The sequence below is a fragment of the Equus przewalskii genome, chromosome 1 (genome assembly GCF_037783145.1).
Source record: "Equus przewalskii isolate Varuska chromosome 1, EquPr2, whole genome shotgun sequence".
In the NCBI taxonomy this organism is placed as follows: domain Eukaryota; kingdom Metazoa; phylum Chordata; class Mammalia; order Perissodactyla; family Equidae; genus Equus; species Equus przewalskii.
The window spans coordinates 113,622,112-113,645,112 of record NC_091831.1 but is presented as its reverse complement, the minus strand read 5'-3'; the positions used below and the strand labels follow the sequence as shown (position 1 = coordinate 113,645,112).

Genomic DNA, 23,001 nt, shown 5'->3' with positions numbered 1-23,001 from the left:
TAAGTCTGGAAAAATAAGACATTAAAACATCAATATTTCAAACAAAAAAATCATGAAAATTATAATCATTCTCATAAGTTCCTTTAGTCCCATGCTATGAATTCTTGATCTTGAACTTCTGATAGCAGGTTTATGAAGCCATCAGTTACTCTGGTAGGGTTCTGTAATTTCTTACCCAGCTCAGTTTTATAATCTGAAAGTTTACCAGAAACCTATATTCTAGAGTAAGTATCAGAGTCCTTTCCATGAATCTCTCTGAAGATGAAACATATTAGCAAAAGAATCAGAGTAAAGCAAGAACTGTCTGTAAATAACAAAAGACTTAAAAGTGGCAGTTGATAAAGAAACTTGATTATTTCTGTGGCATACAACAATTTAAAATAACGAGAATTGTGACTGAAAACTAGGACAGATCAGAATTTTAGGAATGTTATATAATTTTTAAAACACTTATATTAATAACATTCACCCATGCAATATAACCTAAGAATTCTTATCATCATTCATTTGATGATGCTTCCCCTGTAATTTAACATACCAAATAAGACTGATTAGTTTAATATCTTCCTCTTTATAGAGAGGACAAATTCTTTGAGAAGCCTCATGGAGCATTGGAAATTCTCAAAGTTACTTTCCGGTCAAAAGAAAGACTTTATTTAGGATTTGGATTTTTGGGGAAGTTTGTCAAAAATATCAAAAGGTTTTAAAACACTTGGTCAAATAGGATCACACTTCAATGTGAAACAATGCTTAGTTATCCATTTAACCAAAATGACAACAGAAGATGTTAAAGGCAAACATAAAGGTTAAACAGTTAAAAAAATATATTAGTTTTCTTAATAGAGAGATTCCAGCCTTTTAGAACAGGAAATTCTTTTGACAAAATATAGAATTTGTGTCTTTTAGGTAGATTTACTCAAGGAAAAAGAAAAACCTTTTATAATCTCTTTATCAAGAGGAGACTAAAAGTTCAAGAAAATTATCCTTTTAAGAGAGTGAAAAAACCTAATGTTGGTTTTTGTATCAGCTGACTTTTGATATTAGGACTTTTTCACTTAATTGAATTCATTTAATCTTAGTCAACTTGACCATGCGCAAAACTCTTTCTTCAGAGTTCCTTTCCACAAACCTTCTATAAGTTGCTTTTTTTTCATTCAGAATTGTCCCATTCCTTCGTTCCTCCCTGGGAGTATATTAGGACAAATTTATCTTTCTTAATGAAACAGACAAAAATGTCTGTATTCCTTAAATCTTTTTTATTAAAAACATACATCTTACTGTTCTTAAGTTTTTGCATTGGAATTCTGTGGATTGGCAGATCCATAAATACTGTCTAGAAACATGTGCTTTCTCAAGAAAATTCCTCAGCATGGCACAAAACAGGTTTATCAATAAACTCAAGGGGCCGGCCTGGTGGTGCAGCAGTTAAGTGTGCATGTTCCACTTCTTGGTGGCCCAGGGTTCAATGGTTCAGATCCCGGGTGCGGACATGGCACCACTTGGCAAAAGCCATGCTGTGGTAGGCATCCCACGTATAAAGTAGAGGAAAGTGGGCATGAATGTTAGCTCATGGCCAGTCTTCCTCAGCAAAAAGAGAAGGATTGGCAGGAGTTAGATCAGGGCTTATCTTCCTCAAAAAAAATTAAATAAACTCAAGTATTTTTTCAGTTTCTCTGTAATGAGGCCAAAACATAGATAAATTTATGTTTAGTAATTAATATCTAATATTATATTTTATGTGAAAATGACCTATATTTTCAATAAATTTTTGACTTAACTTAATTCAGCAGAACTCTAAGGTTTCAAGTTACCAAAAGGTTTTGGAGTTAAGTATGTACACTGTAACACATAATAATTGTTAAAAACTTCACCCAAAACGTTTGTCTTTTCACATCTATTTAATTTACTTGTTCCCAATAATTACTTAGATTGCTTGCAAGACTTCATGAGACATTAGGCAAAATCAGCTATCATTCTAAGTTATTTTCACTAACAAGTTTTGTAACAGAGGTAACGTGAACTTATTTGACCAATAAACCTAGATAGAATAAAGGCTGCATGTTTGCATCATATCCACTGTTGATAACTCACATTCCTATTTCAATCAAACCAACAAACTTAAATAAGCTTTCGTTTACCAAAGATTATTTTATGTCATGTAAGGGTGAAAAACATTTGGGTTAGTTTCTGTTACATTTATATAAGCATTTACTTAAAGCCTGTTGAATAGAGCTCTTTTAGAAATTATACCATATGGAGGTAAAAATATCACACATATATAACATATATAGACAGACATACACAGGGATTCCACAGCTATTGTTTTAAAATTGCTGCCATGAATCAGGTATAGTAATACAAAGATCTCTAGTTATGAAGAATAATTGAATCTAAATTTTCTTTAAGCTTTTTCTAGTAATATTTGTGTAGAAGACACTCAAGATGCTAGATTTGGGGCAAGGGCACTCTTACGGCCGTTTTTCTTTCCTTTTTTTCCTTCAGTCTTAGGAATTGATGATGGGCTAGATAACAATTCCGAGAGAGTTACAAGCTTTCTGAGATAAAGGAAATGGGTGGAATCTGAACTGCCACTAGAGCTGCATTTCTAGTCTTGCAACAACTTGTAAGATAAGGATAGCTGCTTTTAATTTCTCAGAAATTGGGTTGTAACTTAAATGACATTATAAGTTGATCTACCTGTCCAACTACATCATCCCTAATTTGCTTCTTTTCTTCTGGGTGCTTAGTTATATGTATATATTTTTTAATTTTTTATTTTTTAGTTGCAGTAACATTGGATTATAACCAAATATAGAGCTTTCAGACATACATCGTTAATATATTTCAAATTCTGTGTAGATTACATCATGTTCACCACCCAAAAACTAATCGTAGTCCATCCCCTCATATGTAAGCCTTATCACCCCTTTTGCCCTCCCCCCTTTCCCCTATGGTAACCACCAATCCAGTCTCCATTGCTATGTGTTTTTTCGTCATTGTTTTTATCTTCTAATTATGAGTGAGATCGTACAGTATTTGGCTTTCTCCCTCTGACTTATTTCACTCAGCATAATACCCTCAAGGACCATCCACATTGTCACAAATTGCCGGATTTCATCATTTCTTATGGCTGAGTAGTATTCCATTGTGTATATATACCACATCTTTATCCATTCATCCCTTGATGGGTACCTAGGTTGCTTCCAAGCCTTGGCTATTGTGTATAGTGCTGCAGTGAACATAGGGGTGCATGTATCTTTATGCCTTTGTACTTAGTTATATTTTAACTTAGGGATGAAGACCTAAAAATAATTCCTATCAGGCTCTGAATATCATCTTCCAGTTTGGCTGAATTTCTGATCATATGTTGCTGAATCCTTTCAAATTACTTGTCAGGTTTCAGCCAGCAGAAACAGTAACTATGCCTGGCAGTATTGAACAACTCCATTAATCTTTTAGCTTAGCAGTTTCTCAGAAGTCTTGTTTTCTTAGAGTCTTGTTGACTCTGTGAGGGGCATTTATGGAGCCCTCCTTCAAAGGTAGCTTATGGGGGTGGGTGTCTGTAAAGCCATGACCTAATATTATTTTCTTTTAGATCCCTTTGTAGCTTAATCTTCTATTAGCTTTTGCAATAAAACTTTCAATAATGTTATTTTTGAGTTTTGAAGACTGCTTTTAAATGCACTTCTTAAGTGATCTTATCTAATTGGAATGTTCCTTCTAATGGCCAATGTAATTCCCCTGAAGCTGATAGCAATTTGGTAGGACCCTTAGCTGCAAAAGGGAGTGCAACCCACATTTCTGTCTGACCATCTCTGATGGCAAAATGGGATGCAACTGCATTTTTGTCTGACTGTATTTTGGGACATCCCCACCTGACGATTATCAAGCCAAGCCATCAGGACATGAAATAAACTTAGTAATATTTTGCTGTCCTTTGTAAATATTTACACCTTCTGGAACATTTAGGTTTTGAGCAATTGCACCAAAAGATGGTGGACTCAATTCTTTAAATATTAAAAATTTCTTTATTTCTTGGTTTGTAAGTTCAAAAGGAGCCCAAAGGGACCACTGTAATTTAAAATTATGAGAGGTTATCTTGCTAGCTGTTTACTTTTATTCCTATTTTAGAGAGCTGTTTCCAAGGTGGCTGCAACCAACAAGGCAATTTCTAAAGAGAGTTTGTTATGGTCACTGAGAAACTCACTCCCCAAACAGCCAATTTAGTTTAGACAAACATCAAAACATGATACAATTCTACATGTAACATAGATCAGAATGCTAGCTAGTTTGCCAGCAGGAGCTTAGAACCAGTGCCAGGAACTACTCAGAACCAGATTGCCAGGAGCAATTCAGAATCAATGGCAGGAGTTTCTCAAAACCAGAAGCAACTTCACAAGTGAAACTTTTATCCTGCCTCTAATTACTTTGGATGTTTTCCTTAGTCTCTTTCCATGGGTCTTCTTCATCTTATAGTCCCCAAACACTGAACACAGTTCTGACCTCTTCACTCTCGAGACTCATTGTGAGTGGTCTTATGCAAGCTAATGGTCCAAATGCCACCTACACCCTACCACTCCAAGGTTTCTTAGCTATCCAGCTACCTCTCTCACTTCTCCACTGGGATACAATTGGCATCTCAAACTTAACATATCCCAGACTAAAATCATGACTCCATCCTTCTTCAATCTTCCTAACTTATGCAAATAACAGTTGCATTTTCTTGTTGCTCATGCCCCCAAGTCTTAGAACCAGCCTGATCCCTTGCTTTCTCTTACACCCTCCCACCAGCTGCCCCTCAAAGCTTCTAAACCTGGCCAGTTCCCATCATCTCCACCACTGCCCTGCAACCCTAGCTGACATTTTCCACCTGTGCATTGCAGTCATCTCCAAATTTTCTTTGTTTCCACTCTTGCTCCACTCCAAGCGTCTGTTCTCCACAGTGGATTCCCACCTCACTCGGCACAATTCAGTCTTGCAGTGGCCTACATGTCTTAAAGATCTGGCTACTGTCACCTTTGTGTTTTCACTTCTTGTCCTTCTTGTTTTTACCCACTATGCTCCAGCCACACTGACCTCCTTAGTTTTCTTTGGACATGTCGAGCAAGTTCCTGCCTTGGGGCCTTTGCATTTTTATTTCTTATGCCTTAGACTCTCTTCACACAGATCATTATGAGCTTGGTCTTGCTTCCTTACCTTTTATTGAGTTTTGTAAAATGTCACCTTCCCAGTGCTAAGTTGAGACCCCTCACCTTCCCTGTCTACCTTTTGCTTTATTTCTTCCCATAGCATTTAATACCACCTAACATATTATATATTTTATTTATTTGTTATTTTGAGCTGTTGTTTAATGTTCATTTTTAAATCAAGTTACAATTCATAGAATTTAAAATGCTAAATCAATCTGGAATTCTTATTTAGAAAACAGTACCTTTATAGCCTTCATCCCACCTCTTTTTTCTCACAGAAAACCTTTTTCATCATTTGCTACTTTTTAATTTTATTTTTTGTTTCCTGAGTGATGCTACCTGTGTTTTTGCTCCTTCTATGGTCTTGTTCTCTTTTACCTGAGCCCTAGAGTTTCTCCATTTGTCTCATGTTTGGAGAGGCAATGGCTTCCTTAAGTTCAGTAATTTGTTGTGAAATTTCACAAGGGATATTGATTTGTTGTTTTCTTTTCTCATAGTGTCTTTGTCTGGCTTTGGTATCTGGGTAATGCTGGCCTCATAGAATGTAAAGATGTCTTCCCTCCTTTTCAAGATTTGGAATAGTTTGAGAAGGATTGGTGTTAAATTTTCTTTAAATGTTTTAAATTTTTTCTTCAAATGTTTGGCAAAATTCACCAATTTGGAAGTGTTCTGTTCTCTTCAATATTTTGAAAGAGTTTGAGAAGGATTGGCATGAATTCTTCTTTAAATGTTTGGTAGAATTCACCAATAAAGCCATCTGTTCTTGGGCTTTTATTTTTTGGGAGATTTTTGATTACTTATTCATTCTCCTTACTAGTTATAAATTTTTCAGATTTTCTATTTCTTCATGATTTACTCTTGGTAGGTTGTATGTTTCTGAGAATTTATCTGTTCTAGGTTATCCAATTTGTTGTCGTATAAATTGTTCATAGTAGTCACTTATGAACCATGTGTTACTGTGGTATCAGTTGTAATGTCTCCTCTTTCATTTATATTTATTTGAGTCTTCTCTCTTTTTATTAGTCTAACTAAAGGTTTGTCAGTTTTGTTTATCTTTTCAAAAGACCAGCTCTTAGTTTCATAGATCTTTTCTATTGGTTTTCTAGTCTGTTTCATTTATTGCTCCTCTGATATTTGTTATTTCATTCCTTTTGCTAACTTTGGGCTTAGTTTGTTTTTCTAGTTCCTTGAAGTGTAAAGTTAGGTTGTTTTTTCGAGATCTTTCTTTTTTCTTAATCTAGGCATTTGTTGCTATAAATGTGCCTCTTAGAACTGCTTTTGTTATATCCCATAAGTTTTGGTATGCTGTTTTTCCATTTTCATTTGTCTCAAGATTTTTTTGATGTACCTTTTGATTTCTTTTTTGAGCCATTGGTTCTTCAGAGTGTGTTGTTTCATTTCCACATATTTTGAATTTTACAGTTTTCCTCCTGTTATTGATTTCTAGTCTCGTGCCATAGTGATTGGAAAAGATACTTGATATGATTTCAGTCTTCTTAAACTTGTTAAAATGTATTTTGTGACTTAATATATGATCTCTCTAGGAGACTGTTCAGTGTGTGCTGGAGAGGCATGTGCATTTTGCTGCTATTGGATGGGATGTTCTATATATGTCTGTTTGGTCCATTTGTTCTAAAGGGTAGTTCAAATCTAATATTTCCTTATGCTTTTCTGTCTAGATGATCTTGTCATTGTTGAAAGTGGGGTATTGACGTCTACTATTATTATTGTATTATTGTCTATTTCTGCCTTCGGATCTGTTAATATTTGCTTAATATATTTGGGTGCTCTGATGTAGAGTACATATATATTTACAATTGTTATAACTTCTTGATAAATCGATCCCTTTACCATTATATAATGACCTTCTTTGTCTCTTTACAGTTTTTGACTTAAAGTCTATTTTTTTCTGATATAAGTATAGCTAACCTGCTCTCTTTTGGTTTGCATTTGCATGGAATATCTTTCTCCCTCACTTTACTTTGAACCTATGTGTGGCCTTGATGTTGAAGTGAGTCTCTTGTGGTGGTATATAGTTGGATCTTTTTTTTTTTTTTATCCATTCAGCCTCTCTGTACCTTTTGATTGGAGAATTTAATCCATTTACATTTAAAGTAATTATTGATAGGTAAGAACTTACTGTTGCCATCTTGGTAATTGTTTTCTAGCTATTTTGTAGTTCCTTTGTTTCCTTCTTCCTCTCTTGCCATCCTCCTTTATAAACTGATGATTTTCCATAGTTGTATGCTTTCATTCCCTTCTCTTTATCTTGTGTGTCTCTACTATAGGTTTTTGTATTGTGGTTACCCTGAGGCTTTCATGAAACATCTCATAGTTATAACAGTCTATTTTAAGCTGATGGTAACTTAACTTCCATCACATACAAAAAGTCTTTCTTTTTACTCTGCCCCACATTTTATGGTTTTGATGTCACAATATACATCTCTTACTCTTCTGTATCCATTAGTAAATTATTATAGCTATAGGTATTTTAAATACTTTTGTCTTTTAACCTTTGTACTAGAGTTAAGTGATTCACACACCATTACAGTATTAGAATGTTCTGAATTTGACTGTCTACTTAGCTTTATCAGTGAGTTTTCTACTTTATTTTCATGTTACTAATTAGCATGTTTTCATTTCTGCTTGAAGAACTTTCTTTAGCATTTCTTGCAAGGCACGTCTGGTGGTGATGAAGTCCTGAAGCTACTGTTTCTCTGGGAAAGTGTTTATCTTTCTTTCATTTCTGAATGACACCTTTGCTGGGTGAAGTGTTCTTGCTTGGCAGTTTTTTTCTTTCAGCACTTTGAATAATTATCTCATTCTCTTGTGGACTGCAAGGTTTCTGCTGAAAGATGCACTGATGACCTTATGGGGGTTCCCTTGTATGAGAGAAATTTATTTCCTCTTTCTGCTTTAAGAATTGTCTCTTTGTCTTTGATTTTACATACTTTTTAAAATGTTTTCTATCTCTTTGTTGAACTTCTCATTTTGTTCTTGTTTTGTTTTCCTGTTTTTGTTAAATTGTTTATCTGTGTTCTCTTGTAGTTCTCTGAGCATCTTTAGAACAATTATTATTTCTCTGTCAGAAAATTCCTGTATATCCATTTCTTTGAGGTCAGTTACTAGAAATTTGCTGTATTTGTTTGGTGGAGTCATATCTCCCTGATTGCTCATGATCACTGTAGCCTTGTGTAGGTATCTGCATTTGAAGAAGCAGTCACCTCTTCAGACATTGTGGACTGACTTCAGTAAGGAAAGACCTTCACCTGCTTTGGTGGCAGGCTGGAGCATGCTGTGACCTTGGTATAGTGGTGCAGGGCACCAAGTGTCGGGCCTGTGGCAGCTCTGGTTCCAGGGTATGTGGTGACTTGTTGGCTCAGCTGGCTGGGGTCCATGGTGTTGACACTGTGTGGTCCTTGTTGAGTGCTGTGGGTGGCCCACAAAGGTTGAAAGGTCTGTTGTGGTCCCCAGTGGTGCCTGTAGGTCTTGTAACTAGGGACTGGGGCTGGCAGAAGTGGTGGTCAGAGCTGGTGGTGTGCACACACTTACCAGCAGGGGCCAGCTGCAGCTGCCTGTGTGGTGGCAAGAGGCAGTTACAAATACACACATGGTGGTGAGGGCCAGGGAAAGCAGCAAGGGCTGGGGTCAAATGAGGTTGTGCTGGCAGCTTCAGGAGCCTGGCTGTTGGTATGTAGTATCATTGCTGCTGGTTCTTGTCATGGGAGCATGGCAGGGGAGGCTAGTTTTTGGAGTCAGGCTGGAGGCATGCAGATGTACAGCTGGAGGGGCTAACTGTGGGTGAGCCCAGTGGAGCAGGCCAGTGACAGGAGATAGGGCCACATCTGGGTCCACAAGCAGCTGTGGGGGCCTTGGATATTGTGTGCACTTCTGTGGCTGCAGGATCTTTCCATGGGTGTGCCCATAGCAATGGAAGTTAGTGATAAGTGTCAGGTCAGTGGTGCATAAGTGCACAGCTGGAAGGGCTAACCTCAAGCGTGTGCAGAGATGGGGTCAGCTGCAGAAGTCTAGGCTGGTGTCTTACACTCATACAGTTACAGTGTCTTGGGTTGGCTGCTGATGGTCCCAGGCTATGGTGGGGGCTGGAGGGGAGGGAGTGAGGAAGGACTCAGGTGGCTGGTGTCAGTGAACACAAATAACTGTGGGGCAAAAATGGGTAAAATCTGTAAGAGGTCTGCAGCAGCTGTGCTGGTCATTGGTTTCTTCAGTGGCAAAAGCTACCAGAGTCATCTGCAGAGCAGGTCACTGTGAACTGCTGTGTGACTGATACTGGTAGCTACTTTTCTTCCTTATTCTTAGCCATCTCTGTATATCTTAGGTTTGCCAGTCTCTGGGGTGGGGTGAAACAAAAGTGGGTCCTTTGTTCAGTGCCCTGAAAGGCTGGGAAGTAGATTGCTCACCCCACTCTCCCTTTGCCAGGGAACCCTTTCTAGTGGAGAAGTTTCCTCTTGGCACTGAGCAGGGCTCGCTTGGGGGATGGCATGATGCAGGCAAGATGAAGCTGGTTCCCCACCCCCCCACACCTTTGTATGGTTATTCTCAAGTTTTTTGTTTCACTGTGCTCCTGAAGTTTCTTAAGTGAACTCTAGAGCTCTCTCAGAGCTGCTTTTGTTTGTGGATAGCTGTTTAGTTATATATCATTGTCGGGGAATGGAGGCTGGGGTCTTTTACTCCACCATATTGGTGACATCACTCCAATATCTCTTGTAAGTGATGAGTTATTTCTCTCTTGCTTCTTTCAATATTCTCTCTGTCTTTGGGATTTGATAATTTGACTATAATGTGTTTTAGTGTGGGTCTACTTGAGTTTATCCTGCTTGTAGCTTATGGGGTTTCTTGTACATGTATATTCATGCCTTTACTCAAATTTGGGAAGTGTTGTTGTTGTTGTTTTGGTTAGGAAGATTGGCCCCTGAGCTAATAACCATTGCCAATATTCCTCTTTTTGCTGAGGGAAATTAGCCCTGAGCTAACAACTGTGCCCATCTTCCTCTGTTTTCTCTGTGGGACACAGTCACAACATGGCTTGATGAGCAGTGCATATGTCCACTCCTGGGACCTGAACCTGTGGACCCTGGGCTGATGAAACAAAGCACGTGAACTTAACCATTACACCACTGGGCCAGCCCCAAACTTGGGAAGTTTTTGGTCATTATTTCTTCAAACATTTTTTCTGCCCCTTTCTCTCTTCTTCTGGGACTCTTATAATGCATATTTTTGTATATTTGATAGTCCCACAGGCTTTGCACATTTTTCTTCATTATTCTTTTTTTCCTTCTATACCTCAGACTTGATCATTTCAAATGTATTATCTTCAAGTTTTCTGATCTTCTATTCTGCCTGTTCAGATCTGCTGTTGAACTCCTCTAGTTGAGGTCTTCTTTTCAGTTATTGTACTTTTCAGCTCCAGATGTCTGTTCATTCCTTTTTGTAATTTATCTCTCTTTATCAATATTCTCATTTTCTTTATATATCATTTTCCTTATTTTGTTCTTTGTCTATAGTTTTCTTTTGCTAATTAGATATATGTAAGACAGTTGGTTTAGCATCTTTGACTAATAGTTCTGATGTCTGGGCTTCAAAGACAGTTTCTGTAAAATTCCCTTTTATCCCCCCTGTCAATGGGCCATACTTTCCTATTTCTTTGTATGTTGTATAGTTTTTTTTGGAGAACTGAGCATTTTGAGTATTATGATTTGGTAAGTCTGGAGATCTAATTCTCCTGCTCTCAGGGATTGTTAAATCTTGCTTGTCAAAGGCCGGAGCTATCCATTTGTGACTTTTTCAAGCTTTATTTTTTTTTCAAAGTATGCATTCCTTGTTGTGTGTGGTCTTCTGATGTTGATGTTGTTGAAGTGATGTTTCTCTTCCATTATTTATATAGCCAACCAGTATCCTGTAAAAGATTTTTAAAGTGTCTGACTCGAAAGGTGGGAAAAACAAGTGGTTTCTTTAAATCCCCTGGAAGCTGCTTTATCCCTTGGGGGTTGGAGCAATGGCCAGCCTATGTGCTGGCCCTTCAGTGGTCAAAAGCAGTGCTCAGTAGCCAACAAAAACAACCTAATTTTTGAAGGACTAGGTCCTTATTACCTATCTTGCTAGCAGCAAGTTGCACATAAAGGTGGACTACTACCCCCATGGCTGTCTGCCACAGGGCTGGGGGTCTGGAGAATGGTAAACACCGCAAGAAAGGCCAAAATTCATCTCTTCCCTGACTCCTGAAAGTGTTCAACCATGCTCCAGACTTCCAAAATAGTTACTATTATGGATTGAATTATGTCTTCCCAAAAGATATGTTGAAGTCCTAACCCCAAGTTCCTCCAAATGTGACCTTATTTGGAAGTAGGATCTTTACAGAGATCATTACATTAAAATTAGTTCATTAGGGTGGGCCCTAATCCAATCTGACTGGTATCCTTGTAAAAATGGGGAATTTGGACACAGAGGCAGACATGTGAAGAAGGAAGACAATGTGAAGACACACAAGGAGAAGATGGCCATGTGACCAGAGTGAGGTATCTACAAAACAAGGGACACCAAGGATTTCTGGTAACCACCAGAAACTAGAAGAGGCAAGGAAGGATCCTCCCCTAGAGCCATCAGGGAGATCATGGCCCTACCAGCACCTCGATTTTGGACTTCTACTCTTCAAAACTGTGAGACAACGTAGTTCTGTTCTTTCAAGCCATCCAGTTTTTGGTACTTTGTTATGGCAGCCCTAGGAAACTTACACAGTTACTTTAGACAGTTCCTGACTATTCAATAATTGTTTAGGTGGAGGGCTGGATTCCTGGAGCTTTCTACTTTGCCATCTTCTATGACATTCTTATTCATTACTTTTTAAAAATTTTCTCTCTCTTCTTACTATAATGTAAGCTCTCTGAGGGCAGAGAGTTTTGTCTCTTGTATTAACTGCTATATCCCCTGTGTCTAGAGCATTAACAGACGGGTACTAGAGCAGTAGGCATTCATGAATAATTAGTGAGTGCATGAAGACATAAATGAACACACACAAGACAGTGTCATCCACCCTAGTGGAAGATGGAGCCTTATGTTAAATGTGATATCTGGGCATAAGTATTATAAAACATCAACTACTTTGGGAAGGTCAGGAAAGGTTTCAGAGGAGTGATCCCCAAGCCTCTTACAGGCTGAGTGGGAGATTGACATGAGGGCAAGATCAAGTGCACCTAGGCTAAGGCATAGGAACCAGCAAAGGCACTTGAGTGGGAGGCAGCACTGGGGTCCAGACCTGTGAAGATGGAAGTGATTGAGTGTGCAAGGAGAGGAGAGCCTTGAGAAGGGGGCCTTGCTCAGAGTGAGGGCATGGGGTTGAGGAGCTAGTGACATGGTCAGATCTGAAAGATAGAAAGGTCACTGCTGGTTGTATAGAGGATGGAGCTAGAGGGGGCAGGTGGTGAGTGTGAGGCCAGTGAGGCCTCACTGCATTCATGTAGGAGGAGGAGAGGGAGCCTGCCCAAGGCAGGGACCTGGTCCCAGAAGGAAGGAGGGCAGGCCGTGGGAGCCTCAGGTAGATCCTTGAATTTGGGGCAGAGTTTAGGGCATGGGCTTTCATCTGAACTGCAAATTCCAGCAGAGAGCTTGATTTCAAAACAATTTCACAGCATACTTTTTGCTGCCATGAGCCTATAACAGAATCTGGCACTTGTAACTATATGGTTTAGAACATGTGTACTTATCTTGATAAAAATCAAAAATAGCACTGAGTCAAAGGCATTCCTTCCTCCTTTTATGCCTCAGTGCCTCTGATAAGGGCCCAGCATCCTGTGCCTAGTTGTTCTGAGTCTGTTTCTTCAAGCCAGGCGGCATGCAGGACCTTTAGGGCAGAGGCTGGCCTTGTACTGACAGCATGTTGCCCAGTGTATGAGGGTGCCTGGGGACTATACAGTGTAGGTTTGCTCTGCTCATTGATGACCGACTGGGTGCTGTGAGAAGCTGCACTTCACCTGCTCCTCCAAAGAAGCAAGACTTCAAGTTTAACATGGACTCTGTGACAACAGTTGGGTTCATCATGAGACAACAAGAGCAAAGATTGAAACATGCCAGCCATGGGGACTACTCAGAGGCCCCCTCTGCCAGGAGTGTCTGTTTTTGCAGCAGATGGATATCCTGGGATGTTACTTATTTCTCTTCCGGTAAATATTTGGGGCTACTTAGAATGAAAAAGTGAGCTTTTCAAAATGCTCCTTGTGACCCAGCAAATAATAGGGGCTCTTTCTCAGACCCTATAAGACAATTCTGGAGAACTGTATGCAGGACTGGCAGAGGAGCTTGTGTGGTAGGCTCATGAGTCAGCAGGTTTGCTGCAGCCTGCTGGGCAGGGCTCCACTGGGGCTGATGGGGCTCCCCTCCATGCATCCATCTTCTGGGACTCCATGGGGCAGCAGCATCTCCTGCAGCTTATTCTTCTTACAACTGAACCTGAAGATTCAGAGAGGCTTGCAGTAACATGGAATGCTTCTTTCTAGGCCACCCACCTTCCTCTGGTAAAAGCAATCCACTGGCCAAGCCCAGAGTCAGTGGAATAGGGAAGTAGATTCATCTGCCCTGCTGGGGGGGCCACTGCAGAGGGCATGCACGTGAAGTCTTATTGCAGGGATAAAGAGCTGGGGAATATCCAGTCTTCCCAAATATACAATGAGTTATTACTTTCATGACCTCAAGAGACCTGGTGTCCAACAGATCGTGACTCTGTTGTTCTCTAATTCTCTACAGCAAATGAAATCACATGTCACTTACATATCTCCACACTGGTTTCAGCTTTCTGCTTATGATTTTGAGTAAACCTTTCCAGATGGTTGCCATTGGATGGGTTCTCCTCCTGTTCTTTAGAGAGGTCCACACAAGGCAACTTCCCCAAGGCAGGGGTCCTTCCTTAATGTCTCATGGGCTGCCCTGAGGTGCGTAGCAGTGACTACATGGACCGACCTCCCCACCTAGTGTGCTGGAAGCAGGCCCAATGGCTACGTCTTTCTCTGTCCTTCATTAGCAGCATGAGCCACAAGGGGGCATGTTTTCGGAACACAGATGTCTTACAGAAACTTCACAAACACTACATGCTTAACTGATTACAATAAGGTGAAATTTATGTCCATCAGAAAGGTACACTGGATGCTGGCATGACTTACTAGAGAATCTACTGCCTAGTTAATAAATCTGATACCTGTTATCATATTAGGAACATGAGCAGGGTTGGGAAGACTGCTCAGAGGGCAGCGGTGAGAAGCATTTTAGCGCAGGTTTACAGTGTATAGTCTGCAATCAGAGAACTATGTTCAGGTTCTGTCTGGGCCACTTACGAGATCTGTACCTCTCCATGCCTTGATTTCCTCATCTATCAACTGGAGGAATATCAAATACACCTGAGGGATGCTTGAGGATTAAATAAGATGATATGTGCATGGAGTCAGTGTGGGACTTGATCCACTGCAGAACTGATGACGCTGGTTAGATGATTATGGTTCCAGCCATTGTGTGAGGCTCCACACGACTTTATTCCATTCAAGATTCAAAGCATCGAGGTGAGGGTGGGGGGTAGCTGAGGAGAAGGGACCCATTTAGCTGGTCATATGGCTGGAAACAAAGACATACCAATGGGCTCAAACTCAAGGTTTTGTGGATTCCAAATTTAACTTTGGTTTCGTTTTGAACATCTAATGCCCCTTACAGTTTGCTGAAAAAGAGCTTTGGATTTTGCAAGTCAGTCGCAGTTTGGGCAGCTCCTCTGGGCTACCATGAATGTAATGTTAATGTCCTTTTCCTCCAGATTCCCGTGCTCCTGAACCTCAGCCAAGACCCCGAGGTCAGCCTGCCTGCGCCACCACTCATGTATGCTCTGGCCCTCGGCGCCTGCCTGGGAGGTAAGGGGATGCTGATGCATGGAGGGGAGGGGCCACTGACACTGTGGTGAGCCTGGTTAGTGTGTGCCAAATTGAAAGTAAATTAAAGAGAGTCCTGATCATCTCGTGACTAGAAACCCATCTTCAGCTTTGACTGGAGCAATTCTAGAGCTACTCAGTTCCTCTATGAAGACTTCACTTCCCACTCCCTGCAGAACTGCCCCTGACATTCTAAGCCCATGGCCTAAGGACAGTCATTACTAATGTCTCAGAGTTAAGGTGCCCACACTGCACCGTTCAGATGTGGCTTGTGTCTAGAAATGGACTTGAATCAGAAGCCAGTCTCAGCTTATTCTCTCCTTAACAAGGGGAGGTGGTGAAGTGATGAATGGGTGAGCTAAGAAGTAGAAACTCTAACCTAAGAGTAAGAAGAAAGATTAAGGATTTCTTTTTTTGGGCATAGAGGAGGGGGACTGTTGTCCTTTGGAGAAATTGCAAGATGAATCACAGAAAATGTCAGGAGAGACTAACCTCTGGTGAGCACACTAGGGCTTTGGATGTGACTGTCTTTGGAAGGAGCTGTGTTAGAGTCCTTCTCGCATTTTAGAGGCCTCACCACCTATGGAACACAAAAGGATTGTGAAGATCGTATGTACACACACCAGATACACTTTAAGTTTTTATTCTTATATCCAAGCATGCTTAGATAATCCAGCTTGCTTTGTTCTTTGGTTGACCTCTAACTATTAAATTAGTAACTTTCTGTTTAGTTTATCTCTTTGTTTGTAAAGGGGGATTAATGTCATTCCATGAAGTTGCTATGATTTCTGGAGACAGCTAATTCACCTAATTCAGTGACTGAGACCTCAAGTTCTTATTTGAGATTGCAGACTGGAGGGAAAGTCAGGGAGGGCTCTCAGAGAGGGAGGTTTGAGCTGGGTCTCACAGGGCGAGAAGCCTCCTGGGCTAGTTTTGAGTCCCCCAGAACGTGTAGAGTGAATGTGGAGGGGGTTGTCAAGGACAGACGCTAGCATGGACCATTTATATGGCAGACAACCTAAACTGTGATTCAACACTTGTTGACTGAGCCCCTTTTGGAAGGAGAGATACAGCCATAACGAACAATAAAGGTGTTAAGCTTCGGGATCTTTGTAACCTCATTGCTCTGGTCATTGGATAGTTGCTTGTTTGTGGTATAACAGATGCCCAGTTGTGCTGGGTGTTAACTCTACCCTTATTCTATTGGAGACCCTCTCTCATTGACTCAGTTTGGCATTTTTAAAAAAATTGTTCAAAATACACATAGCATAAAACTTATGATTTTAACCATTTTTAAGTGTGCAGTTCAGTGGCAGTAAGTGCATTCACATTGTTATGCAACCATCACCACCATCTATCTCCAAAACTTTTTCATCTTCCCAAACTGAAACTACATACCCATTAAACCATAATTTCCCATTCCCTCAGGTTCTGGCATTTTAAAGACCACTTTAAATAGAAGTTTTCAGTTGGTTTGTGAAATGTCATTTGTTATATAAATTGAGTGTGATTCACTAGTTAGTCTGAAACAAAAAAAATCTTTCCTGGTCTGATACTAATGCCTTTTGGTTGCTCTTTTTACTAAAAGCTAAGAACAATTCAAATTAATCTTAAGAAAAATCTGCCTTAGCAGGCTAGGAAGTTTGCATGCTAAAGCTTTATTGGGAGGTGCAATCTCGGGCAGGAAGACTGAGGGAGGAAGTGAGGTGAGGCAGTGAAGGAGAGAAAGGCAAATGCATGGTGCTTTACTAAGCTAGTAACAGGTTCAAAAGGAAAACAAGCCAGTTCTTATTCAGGTAGAGCAATTTATAGATAGATCCTATGGAACCATTGTGCTTTGGAAAGGAAGGAGGAAGGGAGAGATTTATCTGTTGTTCCATGCTGTCTCCTGTGCTCATTGGTCAAAGTTTGCTTCAGGGAATTTCTGAATCCAGTTAGGAAGTATAAGGTTGCAAGAGACCATTGCTCTCTACACAACAGAGAACAAACAAAACAAACACGATCTACAAAATCGTAGCTTTAAAAAACCTATCAGTATGCTAAAGATGCAAAGAGACTAAATGATGTAAATTCCAGAAAGTGATAAGTCCTTCCGAGGGGAGAGGAGAACATGGCTGCTGTCATCTCTGGCTGGGGGTGACGCAAGAAACTTGAGTGAAATCTCTCAGCGCCTTCACTGAGTGTGCAATGAAGCTGGGGATGCTGCAGAAGCAATGAGAGAAAAGCTTTGAAGACAAGCTGGAACTTCACAGACTGCACTGGAGTAGGGGGTAGGGGAAAAAGCCACCTTTTGAAGGGCAGAAAGCCAGGACAGAACTTCAGAACATAGAGAATCCTCAGCAATCAATAGGCTGTAAAGTAAGAATGCTCCCGTGGTTTAGGAAACTGAAGACTTGACTATACAGTACAGAGACCCCAGACTCTCCTGTTCATATCCTTGTTTCAGAGAAACTCCTGATCTCTCTCTCAAAACATTTTCAGCTATTAGCAAATTGAATGCAACTCAAGATGCAACAAAGCCAGGTCCAGCTCAGCAACAGATTAGATTGTCTCCAGGCCCTGCAGTGACAGCCTGGCACAAATGATGATGTCCTTTTCAGGGTGTGTGTCTGTGAGTAAATATTACTGCTTCAGTCTCTATAGTTCTTTAAATAAAATGTCCAGCATACCATTACCTTGATGAAGAGCATCTACAAAAACACCTACAACTAGCATCATACTTACTGTTGAAAAACTGAATGCCCCCTAAGATTGAGAACGAGGCAAGAATGTCTGCTTTCGCTTTTCTTATTTAACATAGTGCTGGGAGTTCCAGCCAGTGCAATAAGGCAAGAAAAAGAAATAAAAGCTATACAGATTAGAAAGAAAGAAATAGAATTGTCCCTACTGCAGATGACACGATTGTCTATGTAGATTCCAAGGAATCTATTTTTAAAAACCCTAGAATTAATATATAATTTTAGCAAGGTCACAGGATACAAGATAAATATACCAAAATCAATTTTAGCCATGAACTTGTGGATATCACAATTAAATATACAGTACTATTTATAATTACTCAACAAATTAAATACTGAAAATTACAAAATGCTGATAAAAGAAATCTAAGAAAATCCAAATAAGTGGGAAGACATAACTGTGTTCAGGGACTGGAAGACTCAACATAGTAAAGATGTGACTTGTCCCCAAATTAATCTTTAGATTTAATGCAATTCCTAGCAAAATCTCAGTGAGATTTCTTGTATATATATTCAAGATTATTCTGAAATTTATGTGTAAATGGGAATATATACATGACAAATAAGCACATGAAAGGATGCTCAACGTTATTAGCCATTAGAAAACTGCAAATTAAAACCATGAAATCATCACTCACCTATAAGAATGGCTAACATAAAAAATAGTGACAACATTAAATATTGATGAGGTTGTGAGGAAACTAAATAACTCATACATTCTTCTTGCGGCTGTAAAATGGCACCATCACTCCGGAGAACAGTTTGAAAGTGTCTTTAGAAACCAAACCTGCAAGTACCATAAAACCCAGCATTTACACTAGTGGGCATTTATTCTAAAGAAATGAAAATTTATATTCACCCAAAAACCTGTACGCAAATGTTTATGGAAGCTTTATTTTTAGTAGCCACAAAGTAGAAACAAACCAGCTGTCCTTCAACAATAAATGATTAAGCAAACTGCGGTACATCCCTACCATGGAAGGCTATTCACTAACAAAAGAAATGAACTGTTGATACACATGACAGCCTTGATGAATCTTCAGAGAATTATGTGGAGTGAAAAAGTCAATCCCAGAAGGTTACATGCTGCATGATTCCATTTATATACGTTCTTGAAATAAGAAATTTATAGAAATGTAGAATAGATTAGTTGTTGGCAGGAGTTAAGTACAGGGTAGGGTAGAAGGTAGTTGATGTGGCCATAACAGGGCCACAGGAAGGACCATTTTGGTGATGAAAATGTTCTATAACTTAACTGTATCAATGTCAGTATCCTGACTGTGACATTGTAGTAGGGTTTTGAATTATATTACTATTGAAGAAAACTGGTAAGTGGTACATGGGATCACTCCATATTATTCCTTACAACTGCATGTTGTCAATTACCTCAAAATAAAACTGCAATTAAAATAATTAAAAAGGAAAAACTAGAAGGAAAAATGTTCTCAGTAACTAAATGTATAACTACTAAACTAAGTAAATATAGATAGATAGACAGGCTGACTGAAAAATAAAGTCAAGGAAATAACCCAGAATCTAGAGGCAAAAATCAAAGAAGAAATTGCAGGAAAAAAAGTTATATACATAAAAGTTCCATATGGGAAATCCAATATTCAACTACTAGAAAAATCTCAGGAAGGACAGAATGAAACAGAAGGGAGGAGTTTATCCAAGAAATAATAGAAGTGACTTTTCTAGAGTAGAAGCAGCACATGAGTGGATACATGCCTAATGCCATCTTTGTGAAATTTTAGAACTCCAAGGAGGCTTAGAAACTTGCTCAGTGTCACAGAATGAATAAATCCCAGAGCGGGGAATTGAATTCTAGCAGTCCAGCTCCCTAGTTTCTTCTCCTAAACTCTTTATGTTGAAAACAGGTAGTTAGAAATTCCAGGTTCAGCAAAAAATGGTACAAAAATGTTAGCATCCCAGCTGGAGTGACCCTGTGCCCAACCCCAAAAGCTTGATTTGCTCATGGAACACATTGTGGTTGTTAATTTCCTTGACAATCAAGCTCTTCTATTTTATTTGTTGCCATATACAGGTGTTAGTTGGATAAAAAGAAACTTTAAAAATAACTTAAATATCTACTGGTGGAACATAGAGATCAAATAAAAATGAAGACTGCTATAGGTCCAAGCACATGTTGTGTCTTTGCCAAAGTTACCTAGGGACTGTGGACAATCCAGGAAGCACATGGCTGCATTAAAACCTGTTGCTTTCCTTTGCTCATATTTGTGTCTTGAGTGGCAAGTGGTTCTTCCACTTGCCAAAGGGAATGCCAGTGCATAGAGTTAATTTTTGTGTTCTCTGTCAAGCAGGACATTATCACTGGTCTGAGAGCATGGCATATTTGATCCAACTTGGACTGGCTGACACAGAACATTAGATTGGAGATTCTTTACAAATTGATAAAATGTCCAGCAACAACAAGGCAGAGAATAGTTTTGAAAAATGTTCTTGTTCTATCTCTAGAACCATATATCATCTTTCCACACAGGATTACCCAAACATGCTGAGACAGGCAACAGCTGTTCACATACAAATCCCAACCTCTGTTTGCTCCTCTGTTAATGGAAACTGGAAAGGAGGCTTGATCCAGAGTAGTGACACTAGGACCTCTTTCTCACTGCCATGTGGAACCCATGCCATGTGTGGGGTGCCATTAGAAACCTGCTAGCATCTTATTAAATTGCTGCAGCAACCATTGATGTCTGAATACTGCTCTCACATTCTTAATCTTATGTGAAGCCCACAACTATCCTGTCAGATGCCCAGGGAAGGTGGCAACTGTCCTCATTTAATTCAGATGTAGGTCTTCCCTGCTGATGGTAAGGCAGGGACAGGCAGATGGATTCCTGCCCCTTGCCAAAGCCAAAGCCATTTGGAGTCAAGGAGACATGAAGGGGTATCTTCTGTGGGGGAGGGAGGGGCTTCTGGTAATGATTTCCCTGGGTCCTGAGTACAAACCTTAGGAGAGAGAGTAGTCCTGCTTCTTTTTCTGGATACTGCTCACTGATGTGTACTAATGAGATGCCTGGAGCCAATTCCAGCCTGAGTATGGGCCCAAGTCTGAGTGTTGTTGGTGGCAGAGCACATAGATGGAGATAACTGGTCCTGGATGATGGTGCTGAGTCCTGACTTGCTCCATCTCTGACTGTTTGTCACAGGAGATAAACTCTCTGTATTGCCAACACCATCTTGTTTTGCATCTTCCTTTCCTTCTAACCAAAAACCTCTTAATATAAAAGAAATAGTCAGTGATCACTTATGGTTACAGAGCTTAGCAGATTTGAGACTTTAGTTGAGATCTTCAGAATCCAAATCTAGTGTTCTTTCCACTATACCAGCTGACATACTCTGTTCCCAGTACATTTGTGCAGGATCTGCTGGTTGGCTGACCCAACACCGTTCCTACTCTCCTCTTTGCTTCCGTCTATTGTAATGTTCCCTCTAGTAGCTCATACGCTCTCCTTGTCTCATTTTACTGACCAATAAGACACAAGGGAAATCTGTTTGGGAGCCTCTTGATGTAGCTTTTGCCCCCCTAATAAAAATGTATTCATACCAGTTCTCCATGCCTTCTGCCTTAGATGTGGCCACGAAACCATCTGTGACTGGAGGGAGAGGCCAAGAGAATTGGGGAGACCTGCCTCTGACATTAGCGAGACACTGAACCCATCAGCCCTCTGCCCTCAAGCTTCTTATTACATGGGATGAGGTGATTTCCCTGTGTGTGTAAGCCGCTGTTAGTCAGGTTTCTGTAGCTGAAAGCATTCTTAAAGAAACAGGGCTCAGTGAGACTTAATCAGTTAATATTCTATCTCCCAGGTTACCAGGCCTTCAGGAGGCTGAATGACTTCGTGCAAAGGGATGACTGACAGGTGGGTCTAGGGGAGGGAGGTCAGGCTGTGAGGGCCTATTCTAGTGCAGACAGGGCTTTGGGGAATAGCAGTCCCCATAGTGTCATACACACTGCAGTCCCTAGAAGGGGATAGGAATCAAAAGCTGAGCAACTGCCTTACATGAAGGAAGTCAGTCCAGCCGTTGCTCATGTCTCTGCCTCATCTACTTTCCAAGAAAAGAATTTGAGTCACGGGGCTCCTCACTTTACCCCTCTGACCTCACCCACACCTCTTCATCCTGTTCAAGTTGTTGTGCACCCAGGAGATCAAGCTGCTACCCCTTCCCTCAGATCCTTGAAAACCTCCCCATTCTGTTCCCTGAATCCGTAAGTGCTCAGGAATACATTAATGCACTGAGCCAGTTCACCCTGGCAATGTGAAACAGGAAATGGAAATGGCCTCTTGTTTTCTGGCAAGTGGTCTGTAGCAGATGAGGAATTCATACCAACTGCAGCATGACGAGATGCTTCATCCAGGCAATGCCTGCCTGCCATTTTAACTGGAAAAAGGAGTATTTTTTCTGTCATTAATCCCTCACAGCAGAGAAGAAAAGTGTTGCTTTTTATTTTTAGAGCTCACACAGGTTGCTGAATGTGACCCTGGATCAGGAGTTAAGCTCTGTGTCATCCAGAAGCAGAGGTCTCCATGTTAAGTCCCGGAGTAGCAATGTTTGGGGGGCTGGCAGGTAGACATTGCCTAGGCGCAGAGGTGCGTGCTTTATGATGGAGGCTGGCAGGGCAGGGCCATGCAAGAAACAAGGACTTCCCTGTGGGAACAGTCTTGTCAGGCCCCGGGAAATAATCGCCAGACAGAATGGCTTGGCAACAGTATGGAGTCTCATTGGCAGGTCCCCTCAACCAAAGTGGGAGCCGGCTGGCTGCCAGGGTGATAGGATGGATACATCAGTGAGACAGCGCCCAGAGGAGGCTGTCTAGGGCCAGCACTGCTGTGGAATTTGTATATCACCACCTGTTTGGGACCCTTCAGATGCTCTTCGTGGTTGTCTGCAGAAGGGCCTTAGGCTTATGTCATGCAGCCTCAGTCCCACCCTCTCTTATCTTCCTCTGGAGTCAGAACTTCTGGTTCGAGTCCTGGGCCCACCACTTCACAGCCCTGAAAACTCAGTGTGTTGCTCAGCTTATTTGTGCCTTAGTTTCTTCAGGGGGACACTGGGGACCTCCAGGGTCATGGTGAAGATAAGAAGACAAAAGGCATGCCAAACCCTTCGAATGCTTCTAGCCCCGAGGAG

General features: G+C 40.6%; 1 protein-coding gene across 2 annotated transcripts in view; it reads left to right on the top strand.

The window, feature by feature from the left end:
- The window catches only part of OCA2 (OCA2 melanosomal transmembrane protein), a 359,156-nt gene that overhangs the window by 248,087 nt on the left and 88,068 nt on the right, over window positions 1-23,001 (top strand). For both annotated transcript variants that reach the window (XM_070572284.1, XM_070572292.1), the window contains one exon: window positions 14,998-15,091. In XM_070572284.1, coding sequence (XP_070428385.1) covers window positions 14,998-15,091 — 94 coding nt within the window. The remainder of the gene's footprint in view (window positions 1-14,997; window positions 15,092-23,001) is intronic.